This window comes from Gymnoscopelus microlampas (genome assembly GCF_963454915.1).
Source record: "Gymnoscopelus microlampas genome assembly, chromosome: 6".
In the NCBI taxonomy this organism is placed as follows: Eukaryota; Metazoa; Chordata; class Actinopteri; order Myctophiformes; family Myctophidae; genus Gymnoscopelus; species Gymnoscopelus microlampas.
Window position 1 is genome coordinate 24162100 of NC_139943.1, and position 27963 is coordinate 24190062.

General features: G+C 40.2%; 1 protein-coding gene across 3 annotated transcripts; it reads left to right on the forward strand.

The window, feature by feature from the left end:
- Positions 1–246: 246 nt before the first annotated feature.
- On the forward strand, positions 247–24999 carry cry2 (cryptochrome circadian regulator 2). 3 transcript variants are annotated; one of them, XM_084060140.1, is made up of 13 exons: positions 247–541; positions 6211–6319; positions 10522–10664; positions 14065–14249; positions 15637–15725; positions 15942–16082; positions 16394–16519; positions 17372–17557; positions 17718–17869; positions 18773–18975; positions 19477–19557; positions 19897–20546; positions 21411–24999. In XM_084060140.1, exons 1-12 carry the CDS (start codon positions 384–386, stop codon positions 20535–20537), a joined length of 2214 nt encoding a protein of 737 aa, XP_083916266.1. In that variant the 5' UTR covers positions 247–383; the 3' UTR covers positions 20538–20546; positions 21411–24999. The 3 variants fall into 3 exon arrangements, with proteins under 3 accessions (XP_083916266.1, XP_083916268.1, XP_083916267.1); XM_084060142.1 differs by lacking the exon at positions 10522–10664 and having other exon boundaries at positions 402–541; XM_084060141.1 differs by lacking the exons at positions 247–541; positions 6211–6319 and adding an exon at positions 9792–10033.
- Positions 25000–27963: the final 2964 nt, after the last annotated feature.

Sequence of the window (27963 nt, forward strand, 5' to 3'; positions counted from 1 at the left end):
ATCCAGACTAGCAGTGGCATCCATCATCAATCATTCTCCACCCACATGACAAACCCATCATGACTACAGGGGAGAATGTTGCCCCAGAAACGTGTGATTCCCTCCTGCCAACATGTGCCGTTCGACCAATCAGCGGTCACCGTCATCGTAATTCCCGCACACGTTTCACCCTCCAGCCTATCAGAGGACGCCTGTTATGTGACATTGGAGCAGACCCGCTCACGCCCACTGCTGTTTGGTTGTTGACAGTGGAACAGTGAAGTTTGTTGAAGGGCTGAGCCGTGTAGCTTCTTTCGGGCTTCAAATGACTGCATGTTTTGTCTGAATTTCGACTCTCTTTTCTAACCGTCACTCCAACAATGGGCTTGAAGAAGTAATCAATCATGGTGGTGAACTCGGTGCATTGGTTTCGCAAGGGGCTCCGGCTGCACGATAATCCGGCCCTGCAAGAGGCGCTGAACGGCGCGGACACCGTGCGCTGTGTTTATATTCTGGACCCGTGGTTCGCTGGCTCCGCCAACGTGGGAGTCAACCGATGGAGGTCTGGGAACGTTTATTATATTTATTATGATTATATTATTATTATTATTATTATTATTATTATTATTATTATTATTATTATGTATCTATTTATACAATAAATAGATACATAAAATCAAATAATGATTTAATGATTATTGAAGACATTTCAGTCATAAATTGAACATTTGTGACATTTGTCGTCAAATAAATATTTACCTTATGTAATTTGTGATTTTTTTTGGCCGGTCGGGTTTAGTTTATTCAGGCTTGGGCCAGCGTTGCCATGTCCGCTTATTATACGCGACTTTGGGCTTGTTTTTCTGTAAAGTTGTTTGTAAATATTGGTTGTTGTTGCGATTTTTTGGGCTTGTTTCTAAACGTGTAGTTGCTTAATTTGCGCTTCCTAATGTTGTGTAAACCAGTGTTTTAAGGTAAGAACCCCCAAATGAATATGTATTTGTCTGCGGACCCCCATCTGAAAACATTTAACGCTAGTGACCCCCATACAAGATTTGTTAAAATGACAAATTGTTTTCAAGATTTGTTTTTGAAAATGGCAGATCTACAAGCTCACAACGCGTCGCATTGCTACGCGTTGTGAGCTTGTAGATTGGCTATTTTCAAATAGCCAACGGGCGGGCTTGGGCTTGTTTTCATAGACCTGGTTGCTTGTCTCTCTCAAAACCTGGCAACGCTGGCTTGGGCCTCCCCACTGCTGTTAGCTAAATGGCAGCAGCTAGGTTGTGACAGACAGACATGAGCCTCTACTTTGACTCCTCTACTTTGACTTTATTAAGTGCCATTACTGTTGAAATAATAACCCTTGAAGCCATTGTTATGTCCTTATGTAAACACGCATCATATAGCCTACTGTTAAAATACTGCTTGGTTAAAAGTGCATTTATTTTTGTTATCCATGATGCTTGCACTGCTTAACGTTAGCTTGACAATTACTGCATTATACAGTTATATATTATTATTATATTAGACCATCTGTCTACTACAGTAATGCCAGTTTATAATTTAAAGTCTGTAATTTCATGATCTTGGCTATTAGTGGGGGCTGTTAGTGACACGATACTTCACTTTGTGATACAAGCGCCAAATTTTCCACAAAGTTTCTTCTGGACCTACTTTTTCACAAAAGCCCGTTAGCCACCCAAAAAAAAACAATATGGCTGCCATTTTCCAAAATGGCTGCCGGCGAAAGACATGCTATGTGGTTTTTGACCTGGATTGTGATTGGATAATCCAAGTTTGATTATTTTGGCATCAGAATATAGTTTTGACTCCCCCCCCACCCCATCCCCCCGTTAGCCACCCAAAAAACCCCAATATGGCTGCCATTTTCCAAAATGGCTGCCGGCAAAAGACATGCTATGTGGTTTTTGACCTGAATTGTGATTGGATAATCCAATTTTGATTATTTTGGCATCAGAATATAGTTTTGACTTTCCAAAATGGCTGCCAGCTAAAGACATTTTATGTGTTTTTTTTTACCTGGATTGAAATTATTTTGGCATCAGAATATAGTTTTGACTCCCCCCCGCCCCTCCCCCCATTAGCCAAGCAAAAAAATATATATGACTGCCATTTTTTTAAATGGCTGCCGGCGAAAGACATTCCATGTGGTTTTTGACCTGGATCGGGATTCGATAATCCAAATGTTTTCTGAGGGTGTACTGTAAAAAGGTTGTGCAGAATGCGCACCACTGAGTTAAGGGACTAACGGGACACAGGTGGAGAAATAAAACTAATCACAAGGTAATGAGACAAGACAGGAAATGTTACGACAAAATAAAACAAACACAACAGTAAAGTAAAAACTAAGTAACCCTTAAAACAGGACAAACTAACACATTCCAAAACAGTATTGTACTGTTATTATACAGCACTGTACTTTACTCTACTGTACTGTTCTGTTATTGTACAGCACAGTACTGTACTGTTTTGTTATTGTATAGCACAGTACTGTACTGTGCTCTACTGTATTGTTATTGAACAGCACTGTACTGTACTGTACTGCACTGTATTGTTGTTGGTTACCAGTTCACGATTTAGTGAAGAATCTAGGCCCTGAAAAATCCATTGGCATCCTTTTCTTTCACACTTTCACTGGATGTGATGTTGTGTTAGCCTTTCGTGGGAAAAGGCAAAAAGACAGCATGGCAAACCCGGCAAGTGTGGCCTGAAGTCTCTCATGTCTTCCAGAAGCTCAGTCAATACCCACCAGTAACAGTGCATGACAAGAACAGCACTGGTGATGGGGTTGATGATGCAAGATTTTACCTGTTTGCATGGAAGCAGAGGTCCTATGATGCCATTCCACCTACAAGGGCATCTCTTGCACATCATGTGAAGCATGCCACTTATCAAGTTGCCCCTGTCTGAAGCCAGGTAACTGTATGGCAAATGTCATACAGAGAGCCCTGCCAGCTGGGGATGGCGAGCAGAGGGTGACATTTGGCAAGTAGCGTGGATGACACTCTACCAATTGGCCAGATGTGTGAACAACTGACAAAATGCCGGTGCAAGACTGAATGTCGTGGTAGATGCAAGTGCTACCGCTTTGGCCTTCAGTGCACACAGCTGAGTGCCTGCACAATTGCTGCAACAATTTGTGATCCAGACATGGGGGGGGGGGGTAAAAACTCATATGTTGAGTTAACAAAATAATCAAAATCCAATCACAATCCAGGTAAAAATACACATAAAATGTCTTTCCCCAGCAGCCATTTTGGAAAGTGGCAGCCATATTGTTTTGTTTTTTGCGTGGCTAACGGGGGGAGGGGGCGGGGAGGAGTCAAAACTATATTCTGATGCCAAAATAATCAAAATTGGATAATCCAATCACAATCCAGGTCAAAATACACATAAAATGCCTTTTGCCTGAAGCCATTTTGGAAAATGGCAGCCATATTGCCATACAGGTTTTTTTTTTCGCGTAGCTAACGGGGGGAGGGGGCAGGGGGAGTCAAAACTATATGTTGATACCAAAATAATCAAAATCCAATCACAATCCAGGTCAAAATACACATAACATGTCTTTCGCCAGCAGCCATTTTGGAAAATGGCAGCCATATTGTTTTTTTTTGCGTGGCTAACGGGCTTTTCTGCAAAAGTAGGTCCTTGGCATTGTTCATGCCAAATTTGGCGCTTGTATCACAAAGTGAACTATTGTAACATAAAAATGGACTTAGTGGCCCGCACTAATTATTCCAACTGAATGAGTAGCAGTCATTTAGTGACTCAGTTTCATCTTATATAAAACTGGGTTAATTAATTAATTTTGACCCTGTTCTCTTGTCCTGCTAATTTAGCCATATCATTACAGAATTTTGCTGATGCAAGACATTTTGCAGCCAAGTCCTAGTCATCATCTCAATGGGCCCGATTCATGAACCGTACTTACGAACAAATTTGTTCTTAGACCCACTTAAGAAGTTTTTTAAGAGATTTTGGCATTCACAAATGTTTTCTTAGCTGTGATTTGTTCTTAAGTTAAGAAGAAATCTACGCATACTAGAGAGCACTCTTAGGGTGGCCTTTGAGTTCTTAAGTGTGATATGTTTGTGCAAAAATAATTAATTCTTGAAGTTTCTTCAATTCTACAGTTGTATAATATAGGATTTAAATTACAATAATATTTTTATCATATCTTTAGAGCAAAAAAGGTTCTCAAAGGTGTGGTCTGGGGACCCCCAGGGGTCCTTGAAGCTGTTCCAGGGGGTCCACAGCAAACGAGGAACAGTTTAATCACTATTTTATACTTTGTTTGAAAATAGCTGATCTACAAGCTCACAACGCGTCCCATTACAGGCAATTTTGAACTTGTAGATCGGCTATTTTCGAAACATTTTGATAAATCTTGAAAACATTTCCCTAGCAGAAAATATTTTCAGGTGGGGGTCTGCAGCCAAATGCATCTAACCCAAACAGACCCAGTTGAGTTGAAGCCCAAGCCCCATACCCACCCCATAACCCCCCCACCCAACCCACCCTCATCGCCCCCCCATACCCCCACCCCCATATCCCGACATTCGCCACACCCCCATTTTCAAGTCCCCTTCCTACCTGAAAGCCCCCCTATACCCACCCATCACACCCATCCCCATACCCCACACAGCCCCCTACACCCCTCCTTGCACCACCATATCACCCACCACACCCCTATTTCCACCCCATTACATACCAAGCAGCTGCTACCTTAAAGACCCTCTATATCCACCCACCAGCTTTCAGTACTAAAATGTTTTATATCCACTACTAACGCTACTCCTGACATGAAATATGGATAACATTTTTAACAGCTAATTTCAGCAAATTTACATTGATATCGAGTGGTGATATGTTGATTAATGTGAGAGAAATAATAAAATACATTTATTAATTAAATTAAATAATTTGCTGTTCACTTCAGAAGTACCTCCACAGAAATATTTATTTATTTTTATGTTTGGAGTCTGGTGTTCCACCATCTTTAGGCTTTAGTTTAGGTATTCTTTACTTCATTCTCTCAACTTTATTTCTCTGTGTGATTTCCTGTGATTTCTGTGTGCAGCAATCACACACAGGTGTGACTGCAGGCAGAGCCTAAGAACATTTCATGAATCTGACTCGACTTCTCTTAGGAATTCACTTAGGAAGAAATTTAAGAAGACAACTTACGAATTTATTGCTGAATGAGGCCCATTGTACCTAGGTTCTTCTGAGTGCCTTTCCCTTATGTTATCTGTTCCAGGGGTTCTCAAAGTAGGATCTGGGGACACGATGGGGTCCATGAGGGGGTTCAGGGGGGTCCCAGCAAAATTAGCAACAGTTTAATTTCACTATTATTTCACTGGCTAGAAGTCAGCCCATTGAGAAATGTATAAGAATGACTACTCCGATCAGATGTTTCACTCCCTCCAGACAGTTGTAGAATTCTGTACTACAAATATCTTCTATTATGGGGGTCCCTGGCATGAAACCTTTATAAATGGAGCTCTGGTAGCCTCCCGTTACTTTATTTGTACCTTTTTTATGGATGCCTTCTCTACAGCAAATCAAATATATATATTTGATTTGCTGTAGGGCATCCATCTTGACATACATTTTACAAACAACACACCGAAGATGGAACAGTACAGTATGATTTTCCTTTAGAGACAAAATATAGACACACGTGTGGACTGGAGTCAACACCCAAACTACTAATTTTACATATATAATTGTACTGAAACACTGATATGATGCAGACTAAAGTACTGTGTTGGTTAGTCATCGGAATTGATTTAATTGCTACAGTATATTGAAACTCAATGTTGTAGGTACTGTATATAATTTGCATACACATTTAACAACGATACAATTCCAGGTGCTATACAGAAGAACACATGAAAACACAGAAACACTGAGTATGCACACCAAATCATGCTCCTAAAGGTGACGATTTGAGCGTCTCGCTCTTTACTCGAACCGTCACCGTTAGGTGGTAAATAATGTAATGAATATGGAAATGCAGTTGATAAAATAAGAAAAAAAAAACACTCAATGTTACTATTTGCAAGGAGGAGGTTGAACATACTGTACACATTGAGACACTGGAAATATTGGGATTGGTTGATTATTTATTATATTTTTCAGTAATCTGTCTTCTTGCAGTTTGATTGATCGATAACATTTCCCCTGTTTTACGTGTCTCATCAGATTTCTTTTGGAGACTCTTGAGGACTTGGATAACAGTCTGAAGAAACTAAACTCCAGACTGTTTGTAGTCCGAGGACAACCTACTGATGTCTTCCCTGGGCTGTTTAAGGTCAGTGTTACTATTATCAATTGATTTGTTACCACTCCAGGGGCTACTAACCTAATATTAGTTGCCATAGGCTTTTTACATTTTAAATTGAACCTTTATTTATACATGTAAAATCCCATAAATCAGAAATCTCTTTTACAAGGGAGCCCTGTCACAGCCCTGTAACATTTCAGTTATTCCACCTCTTCCAAACACTCCTGAACATTAAACTTATATTTCCTGCTCTGCGCTGATATCCAGTCTAGAACCTGCCTACGGTAATGTATGGTAATTTGAAAGAACACATACATGCACGCACACATACCGTTTCTGTCTCCTCTCTAAACCGGATGGATAGCAAAATGCAGAGTGAGTAGCCTTGCAAGCCAGAATAAATAAATAAATAACCAAACATCTGAACGTTAAACCCAATTAGACCTGAGACCGATTCTAAAAACGCCTTCTAAATCCTGACCTAAGTTTTCTGAAAAACTTCAAATATTTATTAAAAAATTACAACAACTGTATGTTGCTATATACTGTACATACAGTAGCCATCCTGAAAGGTATAGTTACAAAAAGGGGTTCGCACCCAAAATGGGTTAACTGAGATCCGAATGTCAGTATAACGAGCAAACCTTCAAAGCTTTTGACATTCGGGGCCAGTCCCACTATAATGAAATGCCCAAAATAGGGACACCAGGTTGAAAGTGGTCAAAGATACTCAAAAGAGTACTTAGAATTTATATCATGATATTACAATAACCAAAATTCCAGATGATATATATGGTCCTTTATGAATGAATATGAATATTATATCGTCCAGCTCTAGTCTGTACTGGTCTGCTCACTCTGATGTCAATCTGAAACCTGTGACTCAGCCCTCTTATGGACTCAGAAGAATGGCTATACTGTACCTGCTAGTCCTTTGAGCCTGCATACAAGTTTACAATTGGATTGTTGGAACTAGCCCAGCCTCATTTTGTGAGGTAATTCTTAATCAAACAAGAAGTCCCGCACACTGTATCTTGCTGTGGCAACTCCCTTTTTTTTATAATGACAAACGTTTCGGTCCGTCTGGACCTTCCTCAATAGTGTCTTGAGGTGAGGTCATTCTTAACAGTGGGTGTGTCACGTGCCAGCTGTGCTGTTGTACCTGACCTTCCAGAATCATGAGGCTAATAAACTGAACATCCTCCACATTAAGCAGAAAAAATACCTCTGTCACATTATGATAATAATAGATGCGCTTCCTATTTGATTGTGGGCATCAGCCTGTGTTTGAATCAGGAAATGTGTCCTGGCTGTTTTTTGGTTTTTTTTCACGAAAATGTGTTTGTTTTTATAATGTATTATATTATGTAATATTACATTATTATATAGTATTATTTAAAATTGTATTAATATAATATTAAAGCAGCACTATGTAACTTTGCTTTAATGAATAAAATAAAATGCTGTCCAATCTGTATGGTAGAATATATTATAATGTATACATTTGGGGTGATTTGGTCTCCCTGCTCTTCTATTGAGACAGGATCTGACACGAATTTTGACCTGATGGTCAAGATTCAATTTATCCCCTGAGCAAGCAGGCAGGCTCTATTAGCCCAATAGTAAAAAAGAAAATCAGCACTTGCTGATAAGAAAGTTACATAGTGCAGCTTTAAGATAAATTATTGATCACACACACACACACACACACACACACACACACACACACACACACACACACACACACACACACACACACACACACACACACACACACAGCACCAGTTGTGCCCTTGGGTAAACCACAGTGTTGTAGCTGAGTTAAACTGTTGTGTATTACCTTCACTTGGGAGTATAAAGCTGCATGATGATCATGAAGTTGGAGTATTGGAGGTCTTGATCTATTTAGATTTGACTTTTTTTGGCCTGAAAACCTCCTGATCATCACAATATAACATAGCATGGATGAACATCCATGTTCAACGTCCCCATTGAACACAACAGAAGTTCTCTCTCTGTCTCAAATATCATCTTGAACTCTATGGCCACTAGTTTGAGGCTGATAACGGTAATGTTTATCGGCAGCACAATTGATGGGTTTGGAAGTTGACACAATACATGGTGGTGGAGTCAATACTGCTGATGCTAACAGACAAAAAAGGTAGTCCTAATGAAAAGGGGCAACCCACCTCAAGAATACTCGTCATTCTTTATCAGTCTGAGTTGACAGTGATTGAAAGGGCGAAGGAGGACATAGTATTTACTTGCCGGTTAGATCTACAGTAGCTGTCAGAATCAGAATTATCTTTATTGTCAAGTCAGACACAGTCAGGTTTACAGATTTAAAAAAGTATTTTCTTTTCTTTTTGAGTGCGCTCCATTTGTAGTTTTCTTGAGTCAAACTTGGATGTTGTCAGTGATGTATTGCTGGAACACCACATCCACAGTGACAGATTATGCTGTTTTATTTGTTTTAGTGCCTGCTGGGTCGAACTTGGTTCTTCTGATCCAAGTTGATCTTCTGTAAAGCTAAAAATCAATGACCTCACTGTCTTACCAGAGGCACACTTAGTAGAGTCAAGTACAACTCTAAAGTACGTACAGTAGTAAATAACTCTGTAGCAGTTACAACACTGAAATTGTATGCTGGGGTGGCTGTGTGGATGGCGATGGCTTTAGGAAAGAAGCTGTTGACATTGACACCTTTGTATTGTCCTTGCAATTCTCACAAAGCAACTAGAACAACCTCAGGCCCTCTCTGTGCACAAAGAATATTTGAAAATAGTTGACCTATGAGTAGAATACTAATCTATCCACAAGTTTCCTAGGGCGTTGTGGGCATCACTTCCTGTCGATTTGATCCCTGATACCTGATCAAATCGACAGGAAGTGATACCCACAACGCCCTAGGAAACTTGTGGATATTAACCAGTAAGTTGTTTTCTATCAAATGTAACCACACTTTTACGGTAACTGTAATAGATTTTTTTCCAATCAGATTTTGGAAAAAGGTTTAATTCAAAATAATGGATAATATTTGGAATACAATCTTTGATCATACTCAATAAATCATACAGAAAAACATAATATACCTGACCATTTGTACACATCTGTCAAAAGGATAAAACACCAAAAATGTATGAGCTTATTTTGATTGTGGTCATTTGAGAGCAAAAAAATGTTGCAAAAAAAGTAGTTGCAGCCATAATCTGAGTCTTTGAATCAATACTCAATTGTTACACTATACCCGCCGACAGCCGTGTGTCCTCCCGTCTCTGCCTGGAGACACAAAGCCTGCACTGCACACACGCACGCATGCATAAGCACACACTGGTGCTCACACATAGAGCGAGCAGCTCCACCTCTCAGCAATGAATCGACTTGTCTCATTTCTCAACCGGAAAATCCAGAGCTCAACGATGTGTCCACTCTGTCATGCCAATGAGCAAACTACTTTTATCCACGCTACTGTATCACAACCAGAGCACCTACTGTCAGCTCACAACTTAGGCATTGAAAGCACGTTTATTTTTGGCGATGGCGGGGCAAGGGGAGCTCTCGTCGCACCAGATAATTATTTGCACTCGCACAAATGCTGCCAGTTATATTTTGAGGTCGCACAGTTTAGATTTCATGATCATCTGCGACCAAAATCCTCGCAATTTCGAACCCTGTCAAACCGCTTTTGTGTGCTGGGCTGGCTATGTGGATGCAGATAGCTTCAGGAAAGAATCTGTGCAGGTGACAGTATTGACACCGATATTCTCTTATATTCTACTTGACGGTGACACCCTTGTATTGTCCCTGTTATTGTCACAAAGAACAAAAATAACCCCAGGCCCTCTCTGTCCTCAAAATATTTCAAAAATACTTGGCCTGTGTACTAGCCAGAATACTGATCTGTAATAACAGTAAGTTGTTTTCTACCAATTGTAATCAAACTGTATGGAATAGTGACCTTTGTTCTACACAGCAACTTCATATATGATTTTAAGTTTTTCTCATTGTGTACATGCAAACAGCCTTTCAAAAAATGGCTGAGGAAAAAAGTTTGTTTTTCCCACAGACACTGACATCTGTTTTGGGAATTTAGCTGTGGTTTGGCAGACTCATGAAATATTTTGTCTACTGATGCAGGTTTCTTACTACCGTACCTCTCTAATAATGTTTTTCCCTCTCTCTTCCTCTCTTGTTTTTACTGTGTCTCCTCTGTCTTGGGTTCTGTTCAGGAGTGGAAGGTGACCAGGCTAACGTTTGAGTATGACCCAGAGCCTTATGGGAAGGAAAGGGATGGGGCCATCATTAAGATGGCCAATGAATTCGGAGTTGAGACCATGGTCAGAAACTGTCACACTCTCTACAACCTGGACAGGTTTGACATATTTCTATGCACGCACACACACATTACACACAAAACACTCTTACACACAAAACAATTTGGATAAAAACAAAAAACTGAATTGGTATCACTTTGATATTTGTTCGGATCAGGAAATCAAATCTAAGCTTTAATCTGGATCTGAATCTTCAAAAGCCCCCAAAATTTAAATAATAAATAAATATATAAGATTGGGATCAGCTTGAGCCTTACCTTATCCTTACCCTACCTTACCAGGGCAAGATGTACTATACAATTAAAACATTTAAACATTTAAACATGTTTGAATATAAATACAATGGTAATGTTTGTGGAAAAAAAAATATTATTTGTAGCCTGGTTGATATTTTAAAAAAAAAATGTGGTCACATTTGCAGTGGCCTCTTGCCTACCTCTCAGAACAGTGCATTCAACCAAATAATGAGATCATGACATTTTCTCAAAGCTTATTTCAAAAATAAATGTAATTTTGTTAAATCCAAAATGATCTTCAACAAAATAAGCACAAAAGTCGCATCATCCGTGACCAACCTTCAAAAGTAATTGCGGACAAAAGTTGCTGGCATTACACAACCATTAGGTTTAGCTTTGTATGAATGTTCACTCTCATTTAGAGAGACTGGCCTGGATTATCAGCATGAGCAAGGAGCCCTGGAGGATCACACATTATGAGCCAGTAATATGGTGCATGTGTTATGGTTCCACTCGTTATTGGTTCAGGCACACAAAGAACCTCTTCAATACCTCCAGGCACTCACTCAGTGGCACACCTTGTTCTTCTATGGGTATTGTTGTAGCACATCTGTGAAACAATGTTGGCCATGGGAAAGGCCTTCATCCTCACCCATGGAAGGAGTGGGTAGGCACTGTCGCCTAATATTATTCCATCCAGCCTGTTGATACTTTAGAACTCGGTGAAAAGTCGGCACACCTTGAAGATCTGTGCGTCCTGGACTGACCCCAGGCCATCTCGGGAGTCGGGACACAGTAGCCTCAGTTATATTTGGTAGCAGATCTACAAGCTCACAATGTGTTGCAGTGGCAGTGACAGTCACAAAACTGTGAGTGACTAGATTGTGGTCAATTTGGTGCTGTGTTTATCAGTGTTTAGAACATGTCACTGAAGTGTTTGATTGCTACCACAAGCATTGAGAAATATGCATATGAGAATATGCATTCATGGCCAAGAAGACACTTTAACCAATGGATATCTAGGCAGCAGCCTTAACACAAATGCAGCTAGAAGATGGTGCTTTGTAAGGTCTATGCCAGAGTTACAGTCAGTCACATTGCTTCTATCGTGTTCTTCCTGCAGTGTAAAGATGTGTAAAGAAGCTAAATTGTGTTCATTATGAATGGACCACCGTGAGCTACCAGAACACTTTGATGTAGATGACAGAACTTTATTTGTTTGGTACTCTATTCTCTGATCAGGAGAGAAATGCTTCATCATACGGTGAACATAATCACATAGAATTACTTTGTGGTTATTCTCCAAATCCCATCTTTTTCTATTTAAGATTATTTTTAGCCATTTTTATTTTATTATGACAAGACAATGAAGATGGAGGGGAAAGTGAGGGCAGAGAGGCGAGTAACATGCAACACAGGCCCCCAAGCTGAGATGAAACCTGGGACATTGTGGTTGACACATTAAAGGAGTAGTTCACCCAAAAAAATACTTATTTTCTATCAATTGCACACCCCATGAAGCCTTAAATCCATGGATTTATTTTTGTTTTTGTGGCATTCCTAAGCCAATAATTTGATTTCCGTCTCCTACCGGCTAATGTATCCGGTAGGAGACACAAAGTAGATTATTTGTGTCTCCTACCGGATACACACCCGGTCATCAAATTATTGGCTTAGGAATGCCATAAAAACAAAAATAAATCCATGAATTCAAGGCTTCATGGGGTGTGCAATTGATAGAAAATATGTAATTTTTTGGGTGAACTCCTCCTTTAAGTTATGCCACCAGCTTCCCTCTCGTTGAAGTTGTTTTTGTTGGACTATTCTTTTTTTTGTCACTTAAAGTTTTATTCACTTTTTTTGTTACATACATACAAACACACCACAACAAAGAGAAGAACAGAAAAACAAAGCGGAAAACTAACACCCCCCCAAAAAACTGAAAAACTAAGAAAAAACATGAAAAGACAACTGTTGGAATCACGTTAATACAATCTCACATCCTTATAGGCTCTCTCCTCTGTTTCAGATGTCCTTTCCACCTTGTCTCTCTGTTTCAGATGTCCTTTCCACCTTGTCTCTGTTAGAGTTCTTGTGTATTATCCATTTTGTCCATTATCTCCCATTTGTGTTTGTTGGACTATTCTTAATCACATTTTAGACATTTGCTGACAGTTGACAGCAGAGTTTCTTGTGCGTTGTTTCTTATATGAAACCAGTATTGCTTTGTGGAGGAGTATAATGCTCCATTCCACTGAATGCAGACAGCAACGTGTGTATGGTGATATATGTGTACATAGATTTTCTCAGATGAACTCAAGTGACTTCTCTTGGAGAAATGAAAAAAATAAAAACCATCACGGTTTTACACACGCATCTTGAAATGACAGCAAGAGTTTCTGCAGCGCATCCAACGGTGACATCAAGTGGTCACCCTTCGCTACTGCAGATCACACTCCCAGACATGTGCACCAAGTGGGTGGTGGGATGTGTGTGTGGGAGTGAGTGAAGGAGCTTAGTTGCGTATGTGAGAGAGTCGGAGAGAGAAAGAGAAGAGAGGAGGTTTAGCCTGTTAAGTGTTTGTGTTTGAGGGAGGGCTGTGTGGTGATGGACATGTGAGGCTGTACAGTGTATTGTACATGCTCTGTGAGAGACGTGTGGCTGAATGGCTGAACTTCACCTGCGATAAAGTGACCAATGGGAAACTATCCGTTCCTGCAATGAACCAATATGGATCCTACAACGACTCACAGATAGAAATGTGTTGTATAAGATAGAAAACTATAAATACAGAGAGAGACCGTCAGCTTATATATTGGACCAAACAATATTCTCCATAACATCTCATACCTGCAATATTATTTATTATTTCGGCAACCTCCACTGTATTTTAAATATGCAAAAAAACATATAATCATAAAGTTCACATTTCCGAAATGATCACATACTTTCTAACAGGTTCACCTACATGTATTTCACTCACTCTGAATACTCACAGTTCATGATGTAAACCTCTTTCAGATTTGATCTTTTTGTTGAATCACTTCCAGTCAAATACTATCATCAGAACGAAGCTGTCCCACAAAATCTCCCATAATATGGAAGATCTTGTGGGACAGCACCATAATATATTCTGTGCTCACATACTGTACCTATCACGTACCGACAGTACATCTCTATCCATTTCTGTTCTCCTTTACAGGATCATAGAGATGAACAACAACAGCCCTCCATTAACATTCAAGCGTTTCCAGGCCATTGTGAACAGACTGGAGCTGCCCAGGAGACCTATGCCTACCATCAGCCAGGAGCAGATGGACAGATGTAGAACTCGTATAGCTGAAAACCATGACCATCACTACAGTGTACCATCCCTGGAAGAACTAGGTGAGAGAGCAAATGTCTGCATTTTTATGGCATGGCTCTGCAAGAGGCAGGCCATATTAGAGGGTCAGCCTGGAGCTAATTTTGCAAAATGCTGGACCGATCAGCACCAAACCTGATAATGATTGTGTCGATAATGCACACTGCCAGTAGGCCACAGAATTACTTCCACATTTGTTTATTTTATTCTTTTCACATGTTTTGTAATTTTGAAATGTAACTTTCATTTTATAGTAATGGAAGTGAGGGGGCTCTGATCGAATTGAAATCAGTCAATGTTTTAAATTCATACCATGCCTATCTGTGAACGAGTGTTAAATCGATGCGATGCGAGACTAGCCAACACCAGCTCGGGACTCAATCGCTGCCCTCCACAACCTCCTGCCTAGCATTAGGGTGTTTTTTCTTTTTTCTTTTTAAGATATTTTTTGCTATGTTCATGATGTTCATGAGTTTCTCCCGATGTAGGGTGTCAAACGCTTTTTGGAAGTCGATGAAGGTGACCCCTTCAGTATCCTCCTTAGAGCCACTATCTGCCCGCCTGTTGTTCGCTCAGGGCGAAAGACATTCTTTGAGTTTCTCAGTAGAGCATCTAAGATGGGTTGAAAACGGTTGAGAATCATCTGGTTAGCTGTCTTGGCAACTTGTGAGCTCAGACTGATGCCCTGGTAGTTATCCGTCTTGGCACGATCGCCTGACTTTGGTACTGGAACGATGATCATTGTGTGCCACAGCTCCGGCAGCTCACCAGACGTGTATGCTTGGTTGATCAAATGCAGCACTTCAATGTCTATGGGCATGTACTTCAGGACCTCGGGTGAATCAATAAGAAATACTGAATTACTTCAAGACCTCGGGTGAATCAATAAGAATTACTGCATTTAAGATGCATGGGCCCAAAGGCTAACTACTCTGCAGTCTACTAATTTGTGGACATGCCTTTGCCTTACCTTAACTGTACACTGTGCAATGTATGTAACATTGAAACTGGCTATGTATGTATACAACCCATGTGTCTGTTTATCTTAGTTTGGAAAATGGCAATACAGACTATGACTGAGACACGTTGGCTATATGAACACAATTGGCCTCTGTTCGGGGGAGGGAAGCTGGGAGGGTGATATTGGTCATTGCATGTACTCCTACGGGCTGGGGCGGCACTTGTAGTGGGGAGTGTTGGGCGGGAGGAGTAGGACACAGGCTCTACGTCCTCCCGGTGGGGGCTCCTCACTGGCAGGTGAGTCAGTAGGATACAACCGCAGTGAATGTGTGTGGGGAGGAATTAATTGGCATAACGACTAAATTGGGGAGAAAAGGGAGTAAAAAATAATTGGCTACTAAAAGAAGGCTGTTCTTGTATTTAGTTTAAATTATCAATCTTTCTTACTAGGGTTCAAGATGGAGGGTTTACCTCCTGCTGTGTGGAAAGGAGGTGAGTCTGAAGCCCTGGACAGATTAAACAAACACCTGGACAGAAAGGTAAAGAAACCGCTTTAAACCTTTATCTGCAGGTATCAGAGTGGCACACTGTATTGAAATTATTAACATGCTACTGTTAAAGCTATAATCTGGGACTTATTTTAAACATTTGGCCAGTATAAACTAAAGTATTTGGTGTTTTACATGGAGGTTAATGCCATGAAGATTTGCTCACTGATATTCTGCTATGTCCTTGTATCTTGTTTTTCTGTGTAGGTGTGGGTGGCTAACTTTGAGCACCCACGGATCAACTCGTGTTCCCTGTTTGCCAGTCCTACAGGTCTCAGCCCTTACCTTCGCTTTGGCTGTCTGTCCTGCAGGGTGTTCTACTATAACCTCAGAGAGCTGTATATGAAGGTAACACACACACACACACACACACACACACACACACACACACACACACACACACACACACACACACACACACACACACACACACACACACACACACACACAAACACACACACACACACACACACACACACACACACACACACACACACACACACACACACACACATGTAGATTACTTTGCATAGTAGTTTTCTCTATTAATAAGAAAACATGAAAGCCTATTGTTTTGTTTTGACACAATTATAATTTCTTTCTCTTTCTCTGCTTCTTTCATCCTTACTCTTTCTGTCTCTCTTCTCCCTCCCCGCTAGCTTCGTAAGCGCTGCAGTCCACCACTGTCCTTATTTGGTCAGTTATTATGGAGGGAGTTCTTCTATACAGCTGCCACCAACAACCCAAACTTTGATCGCATGGAGGGAAACCCCATCTGTGTCCAGGTGTGTGACATCACTGCTCTGACATAGTAAAATGCCTTTTACACTTGCCTGAGCCCATGATCGCTCTTGTTGATGCTACCACTATTAGTACTTTAATGATAAGAATTGTTGTTGTGGATGTCACTTAATGGGTTATACCACATAAAGTCCTGGGTTTGAATTCAGTTGAAAACCTGTGACATATTCCCCGTCTCTATTATTTCTTTCTTGGATCTTCATATAAAGCAGAAAACCAAATAAATAGTAATAATAATAAATATATCTGCAGGTGGCAATCAGCCAGGTCAAAACGCAATTCCATCTTTTGTCATTAAATTATATTTGACAGAGAAGCCTTTAAAGAACAAATGTTGGCATAGATAAACAAATTATTTCAGACATTTAAGGGCCTAATATAATACGTGCTATAATCTACAAGTCGTAAATTTGAATAAGCCACAAACACAATAGAGTAGGGCTGGGCGATATAGACAAAATCAAATATCACATTATTGTTCAAAACACACCTTGTGATGTTATTGTGGGAATGACTACTGGTGCTTTCACAAAATCCTTACACTGTGAGATTTTAGATAAATAATCATTAGTAATGCCTAATGATCTAATTCTAATGGGATCTATTTACTGTAACACAGCCTTTAGAACCAGGAAAAGACAACACTTTACGATATCCAAAATCCCAAATGTTATCCATACACGTCTCGTATCACAATGTCGATAAATTGCCCAGCCCTCACAATAGGGTCCCCAACACCCGTGGTGCTTGGACCCCCTAATGAGGATGGTGATGTTGATAATAAAGTCGTCATAGCTGTTGTTATATGTCATAATTCATCTAATGTTTCTCTCCAGATTCCGTGGGACCAGAACCCTCAGGCGTTGGCTAAATGGGCTGAGGGACGAACCGGGTTCCCCTGGATAGATGCCATCATGACACAATTGCGACAGGAGGGGTGGATCCACCACCTGGCACGACACGCTGTAGCATGCTTCCTCACCAGGGGAGACCTCTGGATCAGCTGGGAGAGTGGCATGAAGGTAGGAGAGAGTTAGGGGATGAGATAGACAGGAAACGATGAAGGCTATAGTCTGTTTTTTGTTTAGCTTTAGTTTTTGCTATTACTTGAATGTGCTGACCATCCTGTGACTGTCCTGTGGTTCTTCCATTATTATCTGACTCTGTGTGTGTTTAATCCAGGTGTTTGAGGAGTTGCTGTTGGATGCAGATTGGAGTGTGAATGCTGGGAGTTGGATGTGGCTGTCTTGCAGTGCCTTCTTCCAACAGTTCTTCCACTGCTACTGTCCTGTTGGCTTTGGGAGGCGCACAGACCCCTCAGGAGACTTCATCAGGTAGAGATCTTGCGACAGCTTATTTTACGCATTTTCTCAGGAATTACAGTCCAGTATATAGTGAAAGTCATATACTGGATATACCCTGATACAGTAAGTTATTGCCAAGTTATCACAGCGTAGTGAACCATTTTCTATAGCTTCACATGATCAGATTTATTTTCTGTGTTTATGTAAGGGATGATCAATGACAAGTGGTCCAGTTATTGAAGAATAAGAGGATATTACGAAGTGGAGGGATGTTTTTTGCTGTGAATTGCATTGCTTTTCCAGCATGACTTAAGCATGATCCCTTTATACTCTGTTTAGTTTACGTAAGAAAATATGTCAGTTTCAAACGATGTTATGGCACTGTTAAAATACTGTACTTCAACGTGTCCTTTACGTTGGCATGGATGTTAAGTAATACATTCACTAGAGGGCAGTTCAGAGTCAAACATCTGTCAACAAACATGACGACAGTCAAGGAGGTCATAATGTACCTGTTAAAGAGCTGTCAATGTCAACTTTGTTATCCCGAGGGGTAAATTTGTTGCACAGTAAGCATCAAATACAATCATCAATCAACACACAGACAATACACATAAGACACAAAGAATGACACAGTGTTATTTAAAAGGCAAATTGCAACTTTTTTTTTAAAATCTCTTGTTCCTCCATCTTGGCTCATCGTATCTGTGACCCAATGGAAGTAACCTGAACTCACCGAACAGGAGGTGACTAGCATCAGCAAGAATAGACAGAGCTTTCTTTATAACTCTGACTTTATATAGTTGAGAGAGGTCATTCTGATTTGTGCTCACAATTTTACTGCGCATTCTCCTACCCTCTAACCTGTTCCTGTTCTTCAAATTGAGTAAGCCAAACAAGCAAATTAAAAGCATGTAAATGTTTTTTCCACAGGCGTTACATCCCCATTTTAAAGGACTACCCAAACCGGTACATATATGAGCCCTGGAACGCCCCTCAATCAGTCCAGAAGGCTGCCAACTGTGTGGTCGGAGTGGACTACCCCAAACCCATGATAAACCATGCAGAGGGAAGCAGATTGAACATAGAGAGAATGAAACAGGTCTACCAGCAACTGTCACACTACAGAGGCCTTAGTAAGTAAACAACTGTCGTAATGAAACAAACCCTATATTCCCTAGCCCTATCATTTTCATATCAACCCTATGTGCCCTAAAATAAAAATTGAGGTAAAACAAACACATTTGATTGCATTAAAAAGAAAAAGAAAAGAGCTACATAATTTTAACAGTTTTGAACTGAGACAGAATTTTCTTTACTGAAACTAAAACTAATAGATTACTTAGGAGGCCCTATTTAGCATGTTATTGTGTAAGCTGTCTTTAAGGCCTCAACCCAATCATCACACAGTCCTTGTTCCCTGCATTGTCAGCTTTTAGAATGCTTAAATAAAGAGGTATACTAGCGGAATTGGAGCACGGAATGACTGTGTGTGTGTGTGTGTGTGTGTGTGTGTGTGTGTGTGTGTGTGTGTGTGTGTGTGTGTGTGTGTGTGTGTGTGTGTGTGTGTGTGTGTGTGTGTGTGTGTGTGTGTGTGTGTGTGTGTGTGTGTGTGTGTGTGTGTGTGTGTGTGTCAGGTCTTCTTGCTTCGGTACCAACTATTCAAGAGGAGGCGGAGCCACCCATGACTGACGAGTCCCAGACCAGTAGTGGTCCTGGTAAGAAGCTTTTTATATTGGCTGATTTATACTTGGTTGTGCCATGTGGCTCACCGAAAATGGCAGATCTACACCAACTCTGCTATTTTCAGTGTGCCAACACCGTATGTATCAGGCTTTAGATTCAGTTTAAAATGTAGTACAGTCAGTGTGTAGCACTTGTAGAAAGCACCGCATCCGACTGACTTGTTTTAGATGATCATTTTTGAGGATTAGAATATATGTACATTTTTTGCCCTCACATGTTTTGATGGATGTCTTTGTAACCGTAATGCAGCCTCTTAAAGGATGATGCTGTAATATCTGAACACTGTGGCATTGTATTTGTGTGTTTTCCAGACTCCCCTGTCGGACCACCAGTTGACAGTGAAGCAGCAGGCTGCTCTACAGCTCCTGACTCTTCCACAGTATGCACATCCTCTAAAGCCCCTTACCTGCGTCTCACTCCAGACGCTGTCTCCTCTGCCATGACGTCACATCCAGACCTAGAGCACGTTGCGGTCACAACGAATGACTCGCCCCAGACGCCCTCAGCCCCCTCATGTCAAAACACAGCCTTGTGCATGGTCCCTCCTGCATCTGATGACCACACAACAATCCAAATCCAAGTGTCAAACCTGGCCCTGAATCAGGCCACCACCTCCTCCTCCCCTTTCACTTTTCCACTAACCAGCCCAGCTGCTAGTCCACCAGATCTTAAACTCACCTCCTTATCCGCGAGTCAAACCCCTCCCTCCCCCTCGCCACTCTTCCCTCACCCTTCGTCACCCACGGCCTCAGCACAGACGCCCGGCCTCGGTCAGAGGAGGAGAGGTCAGTACCGCAAACTGAGACGCACCCAGAGGCAGCGGGGCAGACAGAGCTACGTGACGGCGACCAGGGAAGGAGAGAGGAGAGCGGATGAGATGGAAGAGGAACTGGGAGAGGACGAGCGGATGGAAGAAGAGATCACAGAGGAGAGAATGAAGAATCAGCCATGATACAATAAGGTAGTGGGACAATGTTGTGTTTGTGACTGTGTGCGTGTGTGTGTGTGTGTGTGTGTGTGTGTGTGCACGTGCACATGTGTGAGAAGATACTGGGAGAAAAATCTTATTCGGGTTTAATATGGAACTGTTATAACCTAACAGTGTCACTTGCTGACAAGAGCTGATTTGCTGTGCGTTCTTAGCTTGTAAATTTTAGCTTGTCATTTTTTTGTCAGCAAATGACAGAGATGAGATGGAGTATAATTTAAACTAAGGTAGGGTAAGTGATATTTTTTGGTTAATACAAAAAGTTGTTTTTGTTAAAAGGTTAAAGCACTATATTGTGATAGTAATCATTGCTATTGTTCAGTAACAGGAGTCTCTCCAGCTCTTTAATAAACAGAAAATAAATGTTCAAGTGGAATGCAAAATTTCAGCCAATCAATAGAGAACCCATTTATCAGCTTCATTTTTATAGAGTTTCAGTTCAAATTTTGTCTGCTCATTTCTTTGTGTCATCACCTCCAATTTCACTTGTTTAATCTGTATCCTGTCCGAGTTCTCTATCCTGATTGCATACAATTGGTGTCCTGACCTGTTTAATAAAGAGCTGGAGAGACATGGAGACTCCTGTTACTGAACACTCTATACAGCAATGAGTACTATGAATAAAAAGCTACTTTACACTTATTTTAACCAACTAAAATCACTTTATCATAAAATATATATGCCAAATGTGGCCTTTTAATCACTTTTCCAGGTTTTTTATGAAAAGCGTTTGACCATACCCTGATAGGAAGTAAAAATGTTTTGCATGACAGTTGCTTTAATTAAAGTTAAGGTCAGATTATTTGTGTGCTAAAACTCAGATTGTGTGTGTTTCAGGAACAGTTTGAGTTCAACTGAAGACAGACAAAACCTTTCACTGGACTGCTGACGGTCCTCATATTCCTCTGTTCTCAATTGTTTGGGACAGTACACTGATTTCAATTTGACTTCATGGGCAGGAAAATTCTTTTTTGATGTTGATTACTAAAACACACACCGTTGAACCAGAGGTGGAAAGAGCGCTGAAATGCTTTATGCAAATGGTAATACAACTTCATGGGTATACAAAAGTGTGTGAGTAAAACAGTTACTTACTTAAAAATACCCTAATGCCTATACTGTAAGTATCCTGGCACGTTCAGACGGAATTCGTTGTGGAGGTTGCCAAGTCTTTCCCACAAAAATTAATAGGTTACCTCTTAGGGCATTGTTCTTGCAAACAATTTAATATTGTTTGCAAGCGTGCGTCTCAGGTACTGTAAAGTCCTGTATGACCATATTTAGCTATAACTACCAGATCCTATTCTCTCTATCACTATGACTTCGAATTATAATTATTGAAATAAAATTAGGACCGAAAGTGTCAGTTACCAAGATATCCGCAAACTGAATCCGATATTACTTAATCTCTTCACTCCGAGCTGTAGTATGGTCCAACATTACTCTCAGCTTCTCCCCAAGAAACTCCCATCTTTTTCAGTTCAGTTCCCTTTTTGGTTGACCGAAGGGCAACCTATATCAAGGAAACGTTCAAGGTTAATTGGTGTTGATCACAGAAACAGCACTGCACATGCACTCTCGTTATAGCTCAAATACTGCATTCTAATACCAGGGACTTATGACCATGTTCATTTTCATCTCTGTGTTTGCAAAACAAATTAAATAAATGCTGTAATAGGCAGATTCATGTTATAAACATTGCATCCATAACAAATTGGTAACTGTCACTTTAACATAAAAATCTACTAGCACAATATGCTATTACTGTACTTCTAGTACAGTAACTAAAGCAATTATAACTAGTTGCTTTCCACCTCTGACACACATGTGAATATGTATAGTTATGTATGTACCACAAGCTTTATGGCATGAGCAATGTGTTTTCCACAAGACAATGGGAGTTTTGAATTGGAGTCATGTCAGCTCATTAATTGATAATTAATGATACCCTGTGTGTGCAGCAATGTACACTATATACATGTACATCCTCACCCTGTATAAATGCACAAAGCAGATACACACATGACATGAATATACACATACACATAGTACATGCTCTACTATGCGTAAGATTTCATTGACTTCACTAGTTGCATACATACTATATGTATGAGTGTACGAGGTGTATATAGAGTACCAAACAAGCTGTAACCATCGCATTTTGCAATGACTTCCTCTTCCAATATTCAGACGCTCGGGACAACCTGGATTTTCCCTCGGGTGGTCAGTTCCAAGAGCGGAACACTCTTCGAATTAATGACCAAACGTCCAGAGAGCACCCGGGGTGCGCTCCAGTACTCCTAAATTCACTTAGTTTGGGTCCTTGGCCTTTGGCCTGTCAGAAAAATGGAAGAATGGAACAAAAGTATGTACAAATGTTTTATACATTATTTGGTCACAATTTATATTTGGTCTGATCACCTTAGAGAACATTCATTTAACTGAAATGGGGACATAAAGATCCTAGTGTGTTGAATGATGGAAGTGAATTGAAGTCATGGGTGATGTTTGCCTTTCCAGAATCTTTCTACCAGATTAAGTCCTCCCCATATAATCTATAAAAATAAGTTATAGCTCAAAGAGAATCAGTGGTTTCTCACCTTGTTGTGACCCTGATGTATTTACTAATGTTTGCCGCATTCAAACTGAAAAGACTGCTTCATAGAGCATATATACTGAAGCCCTGTATATGGTGTTAATATGTAAATGACTAATTTGATTGTTTTGGAAAATATTGCAGATATTTTAGCCTGCGGCAGAGATGGTATATTGTATAAATTAGTGACAGATGACTGTTATTTGATTTGAAATATATATTTGTATTCCACCTACATGCACCACTAAATCAATTTCTGATTTAGGAGCATCATATACAATACACACACAGAGACATGCACAAATGCAGAGGCACAACAATTCACAAACTGAAACTACATTGCCACTTCTAGTGTCTCTCTACAACTGTAGTATATTCAAGCAGTGTTGAAAGTTTGGTGAGGCAGTTTACAGTAGCTCCAGGTCATTGTGGGACTGTTGTTTGGATGCTTATATAATAATATGTATTTATATATTTGGCAATTAATGCTATTTTCTCTACAAAGAAGGATGATAAAGAAACATTTTCTTTTGACAGTGGATACTACTACTCTTCAAAGGAGTGAATGTAGAGGAAACGCTAATGTGTTAAACTCATTCTCCTGTGTGTCTGTCTATGTTTAATTGCACTTGTGTATATATTATATGTATATATAACCATAAACTGTCTCTTTCCTGTCTAATTGACAATCTGTCTATCGGAGGGGATTTCCATAAAGCTCAGTTGGATTGCCAAAGCGTTGTAGTTGTGAGGCAGATGTTTCCCAAGATCAGAGGGATCGATTCTACATGCGTTTCATTAACATTCACTGAGCGATACTTCTTTTGTCTCAAGCAAAGCATTATGTAGCACTACTAGCACTTTTATCTGCACTATTATCTTATTAATGACAGATGATGTCGTAGGTGCTAATGCTAATATATTACTTTCAGTAATTTGTAACAGGGATTGGCCAAAACTATTGGGACTGTGTGATGTCAGTAATGCAACTAGTTCAGACTGAAATCTTTTTAATTTTAAAAAATGGATTTCTGTCCTTTGACACTGAAAGAGCCCTCATACAAAGGACTCAAAACACACCAGCTCTGTGACTTTAAGTCAATAAACCTTCACAGACCAGAACTTACTTTCTGGATATAGATGATAGAATGCCTTTTGCATACTACATTAACCAAAGAACTTTTTGTGAAATAGCCTAATTTGTTAATGTTGAAGTGTCTATGGCGGGTAAATCGGTAAATGCTTGGTTTATCAAGTGCATGAACCCGCATTAATAATGAAAAGAGATCTTCCACTCTACTTTTGTTATGATTTGTGTCATTTTGAACTACAACATTGCGTTACATGAAAATTGTTAATTACAAATGTTCAAACCCAGTTTATGAATAGACTTCCAGAGAACTTGCATAAGCTGACTGGCTTGTAGTTTAAATGACTGTGAACACCCCCACTCACATACACAGCCCTAAAGGGTGACTTGATAGAAAAGTATTAGTAATGATGATGGCAATATTAACCAAATGTCTATACTTTCAAGATAACTGGTAGGCTAATTAGGAAATGTGTGGCCTCCAAATGGCAGTAGGCCTACAAGAACACGTGTGAAACCAAATGGTGTCCAGAGACTGAATCAGGACAGTGTGTCCATCTGCCCTGACTTCATGTTCACATCACATTACACTCCCTTCCTCTGTTATAGTGAACCAATCATGAGCCCACTTCATGTGCTTGTGTTTTTTGCTGTCCATTCCAACTGATGACAGGGTGATGCTCTGCTTGACCGGAAGTCTCCCCGAGTGCTGTGAGCTACATGTCTTTATTTATTTGTTTTGTACAGTATTGTACAAAGGTGTATTTTCATTAAAGTTGTGATGGAAATAGGTGGGTTCATGATGGTGCTTTTTCATTTGATAGCTGATGTTGTACACACTGTGGGAAATGTATCACACGTTACAGACAAATTATTATCAATTGTACATATTACAACCACGCCTTCACCTTTGATTCTGTTTCACCGCCAGATGGAGACAAATTGCACTCTAAAAAGCTGTTTTATCTTTGTGCCTAAACGGTAAATGTTTTATGCAATAGTTAATACCCAGGGATGTGCACTGTACACACCTAATTATGTGCAGACTTGGATAGTTAGGACAGCAACTGAACTGGCACTAGCCATCCCGTAAAAATGCTAATGTTAACTTAATTAAGGGAAAAGTTACAAATCAGCTACAATTAATTTTAAGATATCAACCCAGAACCCACTGACGAGAAATATACATGAGAACAGACAGCCACATAATGTTCTAAAAGACGACCCGTCCACCGATTGGTCTGTGACGCTAGTGCTAGCTACTACATTGTTGTTGCTTGTTGCCAACAAAATTGATGCGACTGTTGCTGCGCTTTATTGACCAGTGAGTGCCCACATACATACAAACACCTGGAACCAACTTCACCGCGGTATACTACACATTGGTCACCATTAAGACATGTAGACTGTACGCGTCCAGCCGGGTCTGCTGCTGCTGTCAGCTGTGTTTAAATCAAGGTTCTTTATAACTTTGCACAAGCAATGAGCCAGTTATAGTCTCTTAAACCAGACAACTGGACTATAATAGGCATATCTTCAACCCGGTCCACCAAGGATTTGCAAGTGGTTGCAAGTTGCGACTAGTTATTCGAGTCAGATCTTGAGTCGGATCTGCCGCGAGCTAGTCTCTTGCAGGTGAGTGAAATAGTTTTTCATAGTTTTTGTTTTGTTTTGTTTTTCCCATTCAGGATGTCTACCTCACTGTGTGTCTCCCTTATCATCTGCTTTATCGCTGGATTTGTGACCTTTTTCAGGCGGCCATATTGACATCAATAGTGTAATGTTTCATCATGTACAGGTGTTACCAATGATACTAATTAAGGCTCCGTTCCACTTCCAGTGTAGCAGAGCTTTTCCAATGAGAAAACATGGCCACAATAGCAGCACCCTGGACAGTGATCTGAATGAAACACAACCTTAATTAGTATCATTGGTAGGCCTACCACCTGTACAAGATGTATCATAACCCTGCTATTTATGTTAATATGGCTGCCATGAAAAAGGTCTACCTCCTACAGTACATACGCCCCTTCAACAAACTCCACATTAACCATTAGACTCATTGAAAACAAACGCATCTGGTTCTGATGACTGATAGTCCTAATGCATGAGGGGACCAACATTGTATAAAGCCTATCAATAGGAAAATAAAATATTGTGTTTTCAATGTGTCATGGTCAACATAAAGTTTGAAGTTGAATGGGCTCATAGTAACTGTTGTTTGAGGCTTCATCTTTATTTTGTTTTCCTTTCATCATTTATTAATTCAAGACAATAACAGGGAAAATCTGGGATTTCTGTATCTGTTGTGTGTGTGTGTGTGTGTGTGTGTGTGTGTGTGTGTGTGTGTGTGTGTGTGTGTGTCTGTCTCTCTCTCTCTCTCTCTCTCTCTCTCTCTCTCTCTCTCTCTCTCTCTCTCTCTCTCTCTCTCTCGGTCTCTCTCTCTGTGTGTGTGTGTGTGTGTGTGTGTGTGTGTGTGTGTGTGTGTGTGTGTGTGTGTGTGTGTGTGTGTGTGTGTGTGTGTCCATGGTCAGGATGTGTAAATGATACCTCAGTGGTACTGGAAATGGATACCATAGGCCCTGAGTGGACAGGAAGTGAAAGAAGGGGACCAGAACCTACCGTAGGTGTCCTCCATTTAGGCTGACCTTACCTGAACTTGAAATCTTTCTGAGGGGTAAATGTATGTTAAACTTCACAAACAGCTCTTGGGTTGATGTTGGATTAGCCATGGTTGCATCTCGATTCTCTCTGTGGCTGATGAAACTACTGAAAAGCAAGCATTACCCATTCATCCATCCTCCTCTATTATTATTATTATTATTATTATTATTATCTACTATTGAGCCATACTTCCTTGGGAAATTAAGCTTGCTGGGTTTAAAGTTAGAATCTGTAAGTTTTATTTCTATTTTCTTTTCTTATTGTAATAGACACCCTCACCTGAGCTATCCATGGTGCTGAAGACAACAGACCTGATCTATCCATGGTGCTGAAGACAAATGACCTGAGCTATCTATGGTGCTGAACACACCCTGACCTGAGCTATCCATGGTGCTGAACACACCTGGTCTGAGCTATCCATGGTGCCCCATTTCTACCAGCATCTACCCATCTTTCCCTCCTACCTCCATCATCAGGATGAAATGAACCAGACAGGAGAGATAGTTGTTTGGGCCTCTGGATATAGAAAATAGTGAAACGGAATAAACAAAGAAACAACACTGATATGATATATACTTTTCTCAGAGGAGAAGAGGATACTGAAGGCTTGTTTGTCTTCAGGGAAGGTACTGTAGCATGACACTGATGACTGTGAATCAATGTTATTACAATTATTTCTTTACAATTTTGCATTCGTTTTTTATTTTGTTTTGACTTTTTGTTTTGAATTTCAGTTTAGTTTAATACATTTTTAAAGCAATTTGGCTAGTTTTGTTTAGTTTTTCTTTATTTTTTTAGGTGTTTTAGTTAGGGTTCTTTTTGTAATTTGGTCTTAGTATATGGGGTATTTGTCAGGGACGAGATTCAGTACCACAGACCTTAAGGTGCCAAAAACTGGTGTGAAACAGGCACAGCTAAAATATTGATTACACATCCACCCAAAATAATAGGTTAGTATGAAATAAACTATATTTTAGGCATTTTCTGTATAATTTCGTTTTTGTTGTTTTTGTGAACAGACATAACAGTTTTTTTTTCTT